Here is a 13013-nt window from a genome sequence, read left to right on the forward strand (position 1 = left end):
GAATTAAAATCCCGTCAGCGAATAACTTCGACCGTAATAATGACTGTGTCAAATCCATTTAAACTTCAGTTTGCTTCTGCCTTTCAACTTTCAAGGTGCCACCAACGGCAGAGTTTACTTGTGGAACTATCGATTATCAATCCCTCCAGATTTCGAAGATTTGGATTCCAATTATCTGTTAAACGTAATTTATCAACGGCCGTGTAGTTCAAGATGAAAACTGTCTGTGTATACGATAATTTTATTTATTCAATCCAAGTGGAATACAATTCAGCTTATAATTGTTGCTTAAAATTCAAATGGTCACAATTATCGTTCCGTTCCCCTTTTTACAAAACTTTTCTAATCACTTCGTCGGGAATGTCAACCTCGAACGCCGGTTCCCCGTTTTCGACGAGCCAAACGCTGCCGCTCTTTCCGTCACGTATAATTTGTACCATGCCTTGCGCCACGCTGTCCGCCCTGATGGTCAAACGTGTTTTTCGTTATTGAAACAAAGGTGATCGAACCATGCTCAGGAATATACTAACGTTTGCGATGGGTAAGTGTTCAATATTTCCGTCACCACATCCGGGGTGACGACGTCCAAGGTTCGCTTCGGGGCACCGGTTACAAGCTGTGTGTCCGTGGCGCTTGGGCACATCGCCAAGAGTCGAACGCCAGTCTTGTCGTAATGATACGAATGCTGAAAAGATTGGAAATAGATGGTGGAGTCCAAGCTTTGAACGAGTCTGCGTTCAACGTTTGCGACCAAAGAGGACAACTCGACGTGATCGCGACTTTAACCCTTGGGTAACAAGGTGCGTCGAGGACTCTCTTCTTACCCCAAACGACCGAGTCAAGCCGATGACCGCGCATTTGGTACCCACGTAGATCGGGAACATTGGAGCATGGATAAAACCAGCTATTGAAGCGATGTTGACTATGGTGCCACCCTTACCACCCTTGTCCTTTCCCATGTACTGGAAGCCAAGCAGCGTTCCACGCACCAGGCCGACCTGTGTAAAAGTTTTCAATTAGCGGAGAAGTGAAGAACGGGAAAAACGGGTTCTATCGAGTCGATGTAGAGATGAAAATCTGATTGTAACATTCTTGATTTTTAACTCCAAAAGTTCAATTGCCGATGCCAAAATACGTTAGGTGATGCCAACGACCGAAGAATCCCCGATCTTTGAATCAGAGTGATGAACTGACGTTCAAGGTTCGCGTTAGCTGATTAATCATAATCATGCGTAATTGATTCTACTTACGTAATTGATGTTGACCTCTAACTCCCAACGCGAGTCATCCATTATTCCAGCGTTGTTGATGACGATGTCGAGTCGACCAAATTCCTTGACAATCCTTGCGAACGCAGCTGCAAAGTTTACAACGGATAAATGTTTACAACGATCCATTGATCGCAGCGAGGAGTTTCAATACGTCGCAAATTATTACCTTCCAGTTCCTCGGACTTTGTCACGTCGCAGACGACGAAGATCGCTCGACCGCTTCCAAATTCCTCGTTCAGTTTTTTCACCGCTTCTTCACCTTTCGAATCAGCCAAATCGAGAACCGCCACGTGCTGTGATTGATTGTAATTTAACCACAGTGAAATTGTTTGCTTAACGAATTTTTTCTCATCCGCATTATTTGCTACGTCGTAATTTTTGAATTTCAATAAATTATTCATGCCTACAATCATAAAATTATTTTCTACTCGGACAACTTACCGAAGCTCCATTTCTCAAGAATTCTTTAGCGTATGAAAAGCCTATTCCATTGGCTCCCCCGGTGATCAGAGCAATTTTATTTTTCATATCCATTTCTGGAAAATTCACGTCAGGCTCGCGATTAATATTTGACTTGTATCCGGACAAAATTTTGACTAACTTTTTCGACAAAGTCTTGACTCAGTTTGCGTTCGATTCACCAAGATCTTCTCTTTTCACTCGATACTCTTGCTCCGAATAAATCTAAACCACCGAACAAGTAGCAACGTAATAATTAGACGCGATTGGTCAATTCACAAATACGTAATTCCGAACTTATCTGGTTCACGATAAACTTTGGCTTCGCCAAATTATAAACAAAAAGTTTATCTACTCTGAACCGATTCACCTATATGTCATCCACAGTAGGAACCCAGTTTCTTTTTCTCTCCTTTGTCAAATCCCTGTCATATCCAGAAGGTAATAAACCAGGACTCTCTTTTGGTTTCGGCAATAATACGGCACAGTTTTATTTACACGGTAATTTTACAACATTCTCTTGTTTCTTTCGGTGCAACTGATTACACACGTAGATTCATTCGTAAATTTTTACAGTCAACGCGCTCCGTCAGTTTTTCCAACTGGATCGGGTTCCCGAAAGCAGTCCAATCTTTCTTCTCCGTTTGTTTTAGGCCTTCGTCACTGGTATGTCAGGGATTACAAACTGCGCGGGCTTTTGTTCCTTTTCCACGAGCCACGAAGTTCCGTTTTCGGCGACACGTAAAATATGCAGGAGGCCTCTGGCCACGTTCTCGACACTGTATAACGGCAATTGCGTAAATTAGCACGACTATTTTCGCTGAGATAATTTCGACTCTTGACAATTAATCCAAACACGATACTAACGATTGCAAAGGTTCCGCTCTCTGTTTTTCGGGAAGCGCAGTGTAGGGTGTGCCTTTGACGGTTCTTCCTTCGGCTTCGGTCATCAATTGCGTGTTCGTAATGCTCGGACAGATTGCAACAACTCTGACCTTGGTTTTCTCGTAGTAATAAGGTTGCTGTATGGATCGAAAGAAACGGGTTCAATGAGAATGGGAATCTGGTGAACCACGGTTAAGGTAGTATTGGACGTATAATCCCAACGAAAAGTTAGTCTAGATGAGAATATTGAACACTTTGCGATGAGATAAGAGTCTGAAAGAAAATCAATCGTAACCAAGTTGATGAGATAATTTGCTTAAGCATAAATTTGCGTAAGAAATCTGTGGTGAAATTTTTTTTATTTCGTACAAAATAAACTCATTGATTTTTCTACAACCTGTGAATTTTTTTTTTTGGAATTTTCCGCGATTTTCAATAATTTCGTTTCACAAATTTTTTAACGCTCTATTTATGAAACTATTCGTCCCATGCCTCTAAAACTACTTCAGTGTAATGTACGATCATTTGCGAAAACTTATCCAAAAATTCAGAACTTTTGATCAATTTAAAAAAAAAATTTATATTCTCGAAAACAGGTTTTTTAAAATCGCCGAAAAATTCCGAAAAAAATCACAAGTATTCAAAAAAATCAACAAATTCATTTTATATGAAATTAAAAAAATTACACCAGAGATTCGTTAACACCTTTTTGGCATTATTATTATTATTATTATTCGAAACGAATTATCTTATCAACTTGGTCACGATAAATTCTTTTCAGATCCTTATCTCATCGAAGTGTTTGATAGTTTTATTGAGACTCACTTCTGGCTGGAAGTATACGCCCAATAACACCCTTAACTAATCGATTCTTCAATATGGTTGCAGTTTTCAAAATGAAATCTTACCCCGAACGATCGAGTTAGACCGATGACGGCATGTTTTGTACCACAGTAAACCGGAAAGATGATCAATGGCGCTACACCAACGATCGAAGAGACGTTCACTATGGTTCCTCCCTTTCCTCCGTTGTCTATTCCCATGTGCTTCATGCCCAGCAACGTTCCACGAACCAGGGCAGTCTGTCGGGGAAATTGTAGGGGTCAGTGAGTCGGTAGCTAAAGTACCCGATAAGCAAACGTTGAGTTCAAAATGGTCGACTCGATGGAAAATGGTGGTATATAAGTAGGCGGAAGCTTGTACTATTCTGATGTCAAGTGGAATTTGCGCCAATTTATTTACTCTTTACGTTTTCTCCGCTGTCCGACTTACGTAGTTGATGCTTATCTCAAGTTCCCACCGCAAATCGTCCATTATTCCAGCGTTGTTGATCACGATGTCGAGTCCACCGAATTCCTTGACAGTCTTGGCGAATCCGTCTTCGAGTGTTGAACAAATAAAAAGTATCACGACACTGTGACGATTCGTATTTGAAATATGAAAAGAGACGGAGAGGGAGAGAGAGACGAGCTTAGATCGAGAAGAGCGAAGGCTCAGTGGATTTACGTAGTTCGATAACATAAGACGCGTAAAGTCAGTGAGTTGAAGCGTGAATCCTGAACAGGTAGAAATTTTAAACCGAATATAGTACAGAGAATACAAAGGCTTCGATCGCAATCTTTTTTTTTTTTATTCACTTTCAAACATCTTCACGTTCTTACGCGTACATACCTCGCTAAAAAGAAAACCTAGCTCGTACAAATTTTACTTCACGGACAATTTTCTCCTCGCTCGTCGTTTTATCTTTTTATTTATACCTACGCGTGTTCTTCGTTATTTATCACGTGCGTGTTTAAACTAACAGGCTAAGTTTGTTAGCCCTGCGACGCGTAGGGTACCTCTTATATTGTAAAAATAAAATAACGAATTTAACAATGAGTGGATAAATAAAAGGAATAGAAAACAGAGGTTCCAAAAATTATATAAAAATACTCAATTTCTATTGGTGCCTGATTACCAGTCTTCGTGTCCTTATCTCATTTTGTCGCGTAGATTTTAGAATAACCTAAAATCGTTACAATACCGAACTTTATAGAACACTTTGAGCAGTTTTATACCTCTGTCTATAGTATTATTCTCTTCTTCCTACCTTCAAGCTGTTGGGCATTTGTAACGTCACAGACTAGGAATATCGCCTTCCCCTTTCCAAATTCCTTCTCCAATTTTTTCACCGCTTCGTTGCCGTTAGAATTTGCCAAATCCAGAATCGCCACGTGCTATTAATCGGGAATTCATAACAGAATCGTGACATTTTCAAACCCTGCGTCATTTCTAAACTATGAATGCTCTAATCGCTCACCGCAACTCCATTGCGTAATAATTCCACCGCGTAGGCGAAGCCTATTCCACTGGCTCCACCAGTGATGAGTGCAGTTTTTCCTTTGACGTCCATATCGCTATAATCTGTAAGAATTTATGAAAAACGGTTAATTATTTTTTGAAAAAACTTTTACTCCTCTTCGGCGCACCGTGCCAATTAAAACCCTTTGGCCACTTGTAATTTTCTCTTCAATTCCGCACGGCTGAAACATTATCGCAACTCACCTAACGTTGCGATCACACCTGACTGGGCTGATTAACTTAAAATCCTGTGCTTTTATACACTTCTGTTCTAACGCCTAACTAACCCAAGTACAATTTTTCACGTAGATAAGAATAGATCGCGGACATACCGTGATTATGCGTCGATAACTTCACCTTATCGTTTGCAGCTCATTATTTATTGTTTCTAAGCCCTGCTGAAGGATTGGACAAAACCGTAAGAAAAGAGCAAAAAATTGAGCAAAAAAAAAAAAAATTAAAGAAAACAACGTAATCTAGCCTTAAAATTTTTCTTCGGTACGTGGTTTCTATCCAAATTCGAGAGGCGATTTAGATCGAGCGCCTTTGTTTTCCAAGATAACCGTAGGAGTCTCACGTTATAGGGGAAAAGAAAGATTTCTTCTATTTACAACTATTTGAAGGTTGAAAAAATTTCAAAACAAATTTCATGGTGTAATTATTACAGAAAAATGGCATTTACAATACGTGAATAACAGTTTAATTGTATACAGTGAAAAATACCACCTTTCACTCTTATCTTGATGTAGTCAAGTAGTAACGTACGAGTGATGTAAACAACTAACACTCGATAATAAACTCAACTTTGTTACATCCAGATCCAGAATTACCGATAACCACGATACGGATCGCATTGGATAACGTGGAGCTTAGTTTGCGCAACATTTCGTCATCCTCACAAGTATAATTGATCCAGGATAAAATCTTCATACAAAGTAACCACCGCTTGTCGATGGTATTGAAATGTTCCAAATATTTTGATTACTTAACGGTGTAAAAAAAAATTAGATTTTTTTATTTCTTCCACTGTAGTCTTGAATCTTTAAAACTTGCGTTATTGATCTCGAAACGATATGAATTATTATTTCCCAAGATATCGACCAAGAGTACCTCATCAGTTTTCTGCGGCAAATAAATCTCAGTTGATTAGAGCAATTTTATCAAAATTTACGCCTCCCGGAATTGAATAATCTCACAAAAATTGATCGAATCAACTTTCTGGCTCTTTCACTCGTCAAATATTTGGTTCGATACGTGGTGAGGGTTTTTTTTTCTTGAAACATTTCGTGTATAACCAGATTAAAATTACGTACCGCCGGATGTTGAATGACTTGTGGATCCGTGCATAGGCGAAAAAGAAGTAAAAAAGCGAGTAAGATTTTAAAAATTTATTTCCTCAAACAATTGTACGACACAATTTCATTTTTAGTCCGAAACAAAACGTCACAAGTAGCGTTCAATGGTAATCCAAACCTTCAGGAATATTTCCGACGGTTCGATCGAATTAATCCCTTAAGATCTAACCTTTCGCACAAACTTTTCAGAACTTTCAGGAAGGTCGACCTCAAAGGGCGGTTCACCGTTCTCCACGATCCAAGAGCTGCCGTTTTCTCCCTCGCGAATAATCTGCATCATAGCCTTGGCGACGCTTTCCGTTCTGGAATATGGAAAGGAGGAGGGATCAGATCGGGATTTTATCAAGACGCGATTAAGTTAGCTCCGAAAAATAATACGAGGTGTACGAACGATTGCATTTCGTTGAACGTTTCGTTTAGCAATTCGGTTTTGATGATGCTCAACGAACGTCCGACACTTTTGGTTATAAGTTGGGTTTCCGTGACGGCCGGACACATCGACATTAATCGAACGCCTGTGTGGTCGTAGTTTTCTGGTGCCTGGAATGGAAGAAGTTGAACTTTGTTTGTTGAAAATTTTTTTTTTAAATTAACATTCGTAGACTTTTAACGAACGCATCTTGTGGCCGATTGGAAAAATTGGCATGAGATAGCGATGGGTTGACTTAGATCGTGTTAAGGATGGACTGGCTTTACGTTCTTGACCAAAAGTGAGTCTGGTAGGAAAAAGATTAGCCACAATAAGGGTGGTAAGAAAATTAAATCTGAATTATAATAATGCCCAAAAGTTATCAACAAATCATTTCAACAAAATATTATTCAACGAATTCTTAGGGAATGTCTTTTTTTGTCATGTGGAACGAATTCGTTGATTCTTCTGAATACACATGAATTTTTAAAGAATTTTCTCATTATTTTGAAATTTTCGTTTTCGAAAATTTCTAAAGTTTGTATTTACGAAACTGTTCGTTCAATGCCCCGGAAGTTTCTTAATTGTAATCTGCAACGTTTTTACGAAAACGTATCCAAAACACAGGGTTTTTCCTCTATTTTTCGAAATTGATAAAGTTTTCAAAATAATGAGAAAATTCTTTAAAAATTCATGTGTATTCAGAAAAATCAACGAACTCATTTCACGTGGCAAAAAATAATATTCCCTGTAAATCTGTTGAACAAGGTTTCGTTTAAACAATTCATCGATAACTTTTGACCATTATTATTACTCAAATTTAATTTTCTCAAATAAAAAAGTATTCAACATTCTCCTTTTTTCTTAAAGCTCGATACAAACGCACGTCGATGGTAGAGAAAAATAGGTAAAAGCTCACAGCGAAGGATCGGGTTAGACCGATAACGGCGTGTTTGGTCCCAGAATAAATGGGGAAAATGTTGGACGGCATAACGCCAACGATCGAAGCTACGTTGACAATGGTGCCTCCCTTGCCGCCCTCGTTTTTCCCCATATATTTTAGACCCAGCAAAGTTCCGCGCACGACTCCGTTCTGAAAACGAGTAAAATCGGTGGATCAAAACGTCGCGGAATTAGGATTAACTATTTTTCGCTCGTTGCAGACTCACGTAGTTGATGTCAACCATGAGCTCCCATTTCGTGTCGTCCATTATCCCGGCATTGTTTATCACGATATCCAGTCCACCGAATTCTTCGAAAGCCTTTGCGAATCCGGCTTCGAGTGTTAAATGGACAGAGTATTTTTATAGAGTTAATTGCTGATTCTAATTCGCGTAATTTCGCTCCAAATCCCTTCTTACCTTCCAACTCCTTGGACTTCGTCACGTCACCCACGACGAAGATCACCTTTCCATGAACGAATTCCGCGTTCAGATTTTTCGCGACTTCGACGCCGTTCGAGCTTGCCAAATCGAGAATGGCCACTTTCTGTGTAAGCGTTTGAAATTAAAACGTGACAATCGAGGTACGCGACTAACTCAGACGATTTTCATTAAGTATTTCTTAAACCTTACCGCTGCTCCGTTACTCAAGAGCGCCTTAACGTAGGCGAGACCAATGCCATTTGCTCCTCCTGTTACGAGTGCGATTTTACCTTTGATCTGCATTGCTGAAAAGATTGATACTCGATTATTTCACTCTTCTTCCCTCGTACGAATCGACTTCCAACATTCCAAGGATGTGGAATACTTTGGTCGGCTTACCGATTTCGACTTGACTAGTTCGCATACACTTTGGAATGGTGAATTTTTTTTAACGCGATACTCACTTGCGTACGATGCGTTCGGTTCAACGGCTACCCCGCTATTGGTAGACAGCGAAAAAAGATAACTGAACAAAGGTATAATTGAGTAATCCGATAACGTGCGACGTTTACATAACAGCGTTAACCGGTCACCGTCTTTGAGCTTGTGCAGCTTTGCGATCCTGCAGCAGCTACTTACGTATCAGCGATTTATAAAACCGCGGACTCGGACTTTCACAGCCATTCTGAATTACTTTCGCAAACATTCTTCCCGGAGTAGGGAGCCCGCATGTAAACCTTTAAAAGTCATTTTTTGAAAGTCCATACTTCGAGAGGTTAATAACTGGCCAAACATTCGACATTGAGACTTATAATTCTGGAACACTTGTCTTACAGCAAACACACACACATGCGTACATCGCACACGTCACGCACTCGCAACTTTGTTTTTAAGATCAAGCAAGCAGCGAGTAGGTTATCAATAAAAGCTCGGTTCACTGAAATTTACTCGAAAGTCTCTGTATTTTAGACCTCGCTTCGCCCGATTCCAATCAACCACCTAAATAATTTCAGAATCTTTTGGTTTGCACAAGAATCGAATCGATCTCGAATGCTGTAAAAATTGTTGACTCGAATCCTTCCATAAATGCTTATCCGTGCCACGTACCATTCAACAGGACGTTGATCAGATCAAGAATGAATCCAATAATAAGGTCGGAGATAAAAATCGGTGCGAACGTCGAGTATAATCTCTGGTATGTTATCGGTTTCTCCTCAGGTTATCGTCACAATTACCGTTCACTTGCGATAAGATCATATAAAAGTATTACAGTAACAATTGCGGCTTTAGACGAATAACCCAATTACTAATCCCAAATCCTCTGTTTTCAAGTATCGCTGAACAGCAATCAACGAGCGTAAAACATCGTCGTAATAACCGTAAATTCTTTTTATTCATTCGTTTATTTGTCATGAAAATAGAAATGCAAACATTTAGTAAAATCCGGTTTCGTGTTGATCTTGCATTTCGCGATTGCTCCAAAGTCGAGATTCTCTTCGCTTTCTCATCGAGAAATCAGCTGTAGCCTGAAATCAAAATCAGGACAATTTCAGACCTCGAATCGTTTCGAAAATCTCTTCTGACGATTTTACCTACAGTTTTAGGTCTCGACGCAATCCGTGGTGTCCACAGCCCGCCTCAAACTCGGACCTTCTTCACTGGTTTATCGGGAAAGTCAGCTTCGTACGGCGGTTCTCCGGCCTGAACCACCCAGACACTGCCGTTCTCCCCGACTCTGATCATGTGGAGCATGCCATCGACCACCGCTTCAACACTGTGGTATGAAAACGTCGGGTGACAGTGATCGCGTCGATCGATGATAGGTGAGAATAGAAACGGGATACCAACCTTTGAGATGGGAAATGGAGCATCATTTCTCTCACGTTATCAGGAGTCAGACATTCCAGCGTCCTCTCATAACTCTTGGTCATCAGTTGGGTCTCCGTTGCGCTTGGAGACATCGCCATTACTCGGACCGCTGTTTTATCGAAGTGATGGTGTTCCTGTGGGAACGAGAATCGAACATTTAAATCGAGCGACTCTATTTTGCAGAGAAAAATGGTCGAACTTACTCCGAAAGATCGAGTCAAGCCAATGACCGCGTGTTTGGTACTCGAGTAAACTGGGAAAGTCCAAATTGGTATGATGCCCAAGATTGAAGAGACGTTCACTATGGTTCCACCCTTGCCGCCTTTGTTCTTTCCCATGTACTCGAAGCCCAGCAAAGTTCCGCGCACTACGGCTGTCTAAATTCGCGAATTTTAAACTCTTGAGATCAAGTATTGACGACACGCAATTAGCTTTGTCTGCTTTTTACACACTTACGATGTTTACATTGATCTCCAGTTCCCACCGCGAGTCATCCATTATACCAGCGTTGTTAATGACGATGTCGAGTCCACCGAATTCCTTCACCGTTTTAGCGAACCCATCTTTAAGTGATGAATAAGAATTATCTGCGAGTCACTGGTGAATAATTATTTCGAAATGTTCGTTCTATGTCTCGTAATGAAAAATCACCTTCCAAATCCTGAGCCTTGGCCACGTCGCATACGATAAATATCGCCTTTCCTTTTCCGAATTCCTTTTCCAATTTTTTCACCGCTTCGTCGCCGTTCGAATTTGCCAAATCGAGAATAGCCACGTGCTTTATATTCGTAACACAGCGTTAATATGACTTATGGAAATTTCTATCGGTTATTATTAGAGGTGAAAATCATTTGAGATAATGAAGAAATTCGAAATTAACATTCATTTTGCACAAACGACCATCGCAAACCCCGACTGAATTTTGAAATCGTCAAAACTTATCGGCATTCGATAATGCGACGTGAATGTATTGACAAAAAATATACATGCGTCTTAAATTTAGCGAACTCACCGCAGCTCCGTTTCTTAAAAATTCCGTGGCGTAGGCGAAGCCGATTCCGTTGGCCCCGCCTGTGATAAGTACAACTTTATTTGCTATCGGATCCATTCCTGAAACATCGAAGTCAAAAAATTTAATCAGTTCGTTATTCAATCCTCCGAGTGCCACCGTTTTTCAAGTCCGTGGGTGACTCAAAACTTCTGCCGTTTGTGAAATTTGTTTAAAACCGTTATTTTTAAATTACTTTTTCTAGGTTTTAACTTTCTCTACTTTTTTCTGTTTTTTGAACACAATAATATTTAAAAAAGAAACATTTTTAATCCAAAGACTTCTCTCTCTAAGATAATGCGACTGCTTTTTGGATTCTTTTTTAAAAATTATTCCGCTGCCTATTTGAACAAAAATTTTACTTTTACACATTATACTTTGAGAGTAGTAAAAAGCTCGAAGTTTCACGTATTCGTTAAGTATAGAAAAGAAAAAATGTGAAAAACCTGTTTTTTTTCCATTTCTTACGTAATAATTTATTTGTAAGAGTTTACCGGCTCATGCACATAAGGATTTTAGGTTATCCCAAAATCTAAGTGATAATATAAGATAAGGATACGAAGACTGGTAATCAGACACCGATAGAAATTGAGTATTTTATATAATTTTGGGAACTTCTGTTTTCTATTCCTTTTATTTATCCACTCATTGTTAAATTCGTTATTTTATTTTTACAATATAAAAGGTACCCTACGCGTCGCACGACTAACAAACTTAGCCTGTTAGTTTAAACACGCACGTGATAAATAACGAAGAACACGCGTAGGTATAAATAAAAATATAAAACGACGAGCGAGGAGAAAATTGTCCGTGAAGTAAAATTTGTACGAGCTAGGTTTTCTTTTTAGCGAGGTATGTACGCGTAAGAACGTGAAGATGTTTGAAAGTGATTAAAAAAAAAAAAAAGATTGCGAGCGAAGTCTTTGTATTCTCTGTACTATATTCGGTTTAAAATTTTTACCTGATCAGGATTTACGCTTCAACTCACTGACTTTACGTGTCTTATATTATCGAACTACGTAAATCCACTGAGCCTTCGCTCTTCTTGATCTAAGCTCGTCTCTCTCTCCCTCTCCGTCGCTTTTCATACTTCAAATGCAAATCGTCAAATACGATAATTGCCCACAACATGCGTCAGAACCTGCTATACAGCTATTGATTTCAAGTTCTTGTATTCTTGGATAGTTTGTCTCATTTTCTAGAATCCGAAATATTTTCAATCGACTTTCTTTTCCAACAAAGTGAGGATAGTTTGAAGTTGAAATTCAATTCTAGATGAAATTGGGATCGGAACAAAGACGACAAATTATCCACGAATATTGTCTCCAAATTCGAAGTAAATCGGTTGAACAGTTTTTCAGATATAAAAATATCTCACCGAGAGAATAGTTGACGTTATTTCTCGATAACAAAACTTTCGACTAACTGTTTGCAACAAGATTAAATATTGTTTCACTTACTCCTTCTAGACAAGACTCGCGCTGACGAACTTCTGTGAAGTAATGATCGACGTTTGCGGATTTGGCTCACCGATACTGCGCAGTCACAATTATACGTTTATAACGATAAGATTGGACGAGCGCATCCATTTTTCAAATAAGGGTTCTCTGCTAAAATCGAGTCGCTTATCAATGATACATAATTCATTTTACCGCAGCATCGGCGGTTGTCAGCTTCAGAGTTCGTGTTATTTCCACACATCGTGTAAATATTCCGTCAAAGATAAATTCGGTAAAATAAAATGATCGTACAATCAGTTGAAGATTAACTCGAATTATTTCGTCTTTGAATTAATTCATTATTCTACCATCCGGTGCTGAGGTTGTAAAAATATTTATTCACAGTCGCTGGAAATAGATGAATATAACGAATTCGAAATATACTCAATCATGGTTTTCTGTTAAATAATCAATTATACATTTTACGAAAGTAATCTCATTGTTAATGGACGTTTCAACGAATGGATTGATTGGAGATTAGCTCTCGTTCAATTCTTCTTTTATTCATCACTCA

General features: G+C 39.2%; 2 protein-coding genes across 4 annotated transcripts; both read right to left on the minus strand.

Moving 5' to 3' along the window:
* Positions 1 to 223: 223 nt before the first annotated feature.
* On the minus strand, positions 224 to 8754 carry LOC124187086 (peroxisomal hydratase-dehydrogenase-epimerase-like). Its single transcript, XM_046579339.1, has 19 exons — positions 8483 to 8754; positions 8294 to 8388; positions 8081 to 8207; positions 7889 to 7995; positions 7639 to 7812; positions 6702 to 6850; positions 6474 to 6612; positions 5160 to 5190; positions 4915 to 5018; positions 4705 to 4831; positions 3888 to 3994; positions 3524 to 3697; positions 2587 to 2752; positions 1713 to 1891; positions 1438 to 1564; positions 1251 to 1357; positions 825 to 998; positions 531 to 685; positions 224 to 462 (listed from the first exon to the last, which is right to left on the minus strand). Exons 1-19 carry the CDS (start codon positions 8505 to 8507, stop codon positions 330 to 332), a joined length of 2400 nt encoding a protein of 799 aa, XP_046435295.1. The 5' UTR covers positions 8508 to 8754; the 3' UTR covers positions 224 to 329.
* Positions 8755 to 9454: 700 nt separating this feature from the next.
* LOC124186972 (15-hydroxyprostaglandin dehydrogenase [NAD(+)]-like) lies at positions 9455 to 12536 on the minus strand. 3 transcript variants are annotated; one of them, XM_046579168.1, is made up of 8 exons: positions 12461 to 12536; positions 10965 to 11062; positions 10604 to 10730; positions 10409 to 10515; positions 10156 to 10329; positions 9932 to 10086; positions 9680 to 9857; positions 9455 to 9609 (listed from the first exon to the last, which is right to left on the minus strand). In XM_046579168.1, the coding sequence occupies exons 2-7, from the start codon at positions 11058 to 11060 to the stop codon at positions 9722 to 9724; spliced, it is 795 nt and encodes a 264-aa protein (XP_046435124.1). In that variant the 5' UTR covers positions 11061 to 11062; positions 12461 to 12536; the 3' UTR covers positions 9455 to 9609; positions 9680 to 9721. The 3 variants fall into 3 exon arrangements, with proteins under 3 accessions (XP_046435124.1, XP_046435122.1, XP_046435123.1); XM_046579166.1 differs by having other exon boundaries at positions 12379 to 12510; XM_046579167.1 differs by lacking the exon at positions 12461 to 12536 and adding an exon at positions 11962 to 12054.
* Positions 12537 to 13013: the final 477 nt, after the last annotated feature.

This window comes from Neodiprion fabricii, chromosome 7 (genome assembly GCF_021155785.1).
Source record: "Neodiprion fabricii isolate iyNeoFabr1 chromosome 7, iyNeoFabr1.1, whole genome shotgun sequence".
Lineage (NCBI taxonomy): Eukaryota > Metazoa > Arthropoda > Insecta > Hymenoptera > Diprionidae > Neodiprion > Neodiprion fabricii.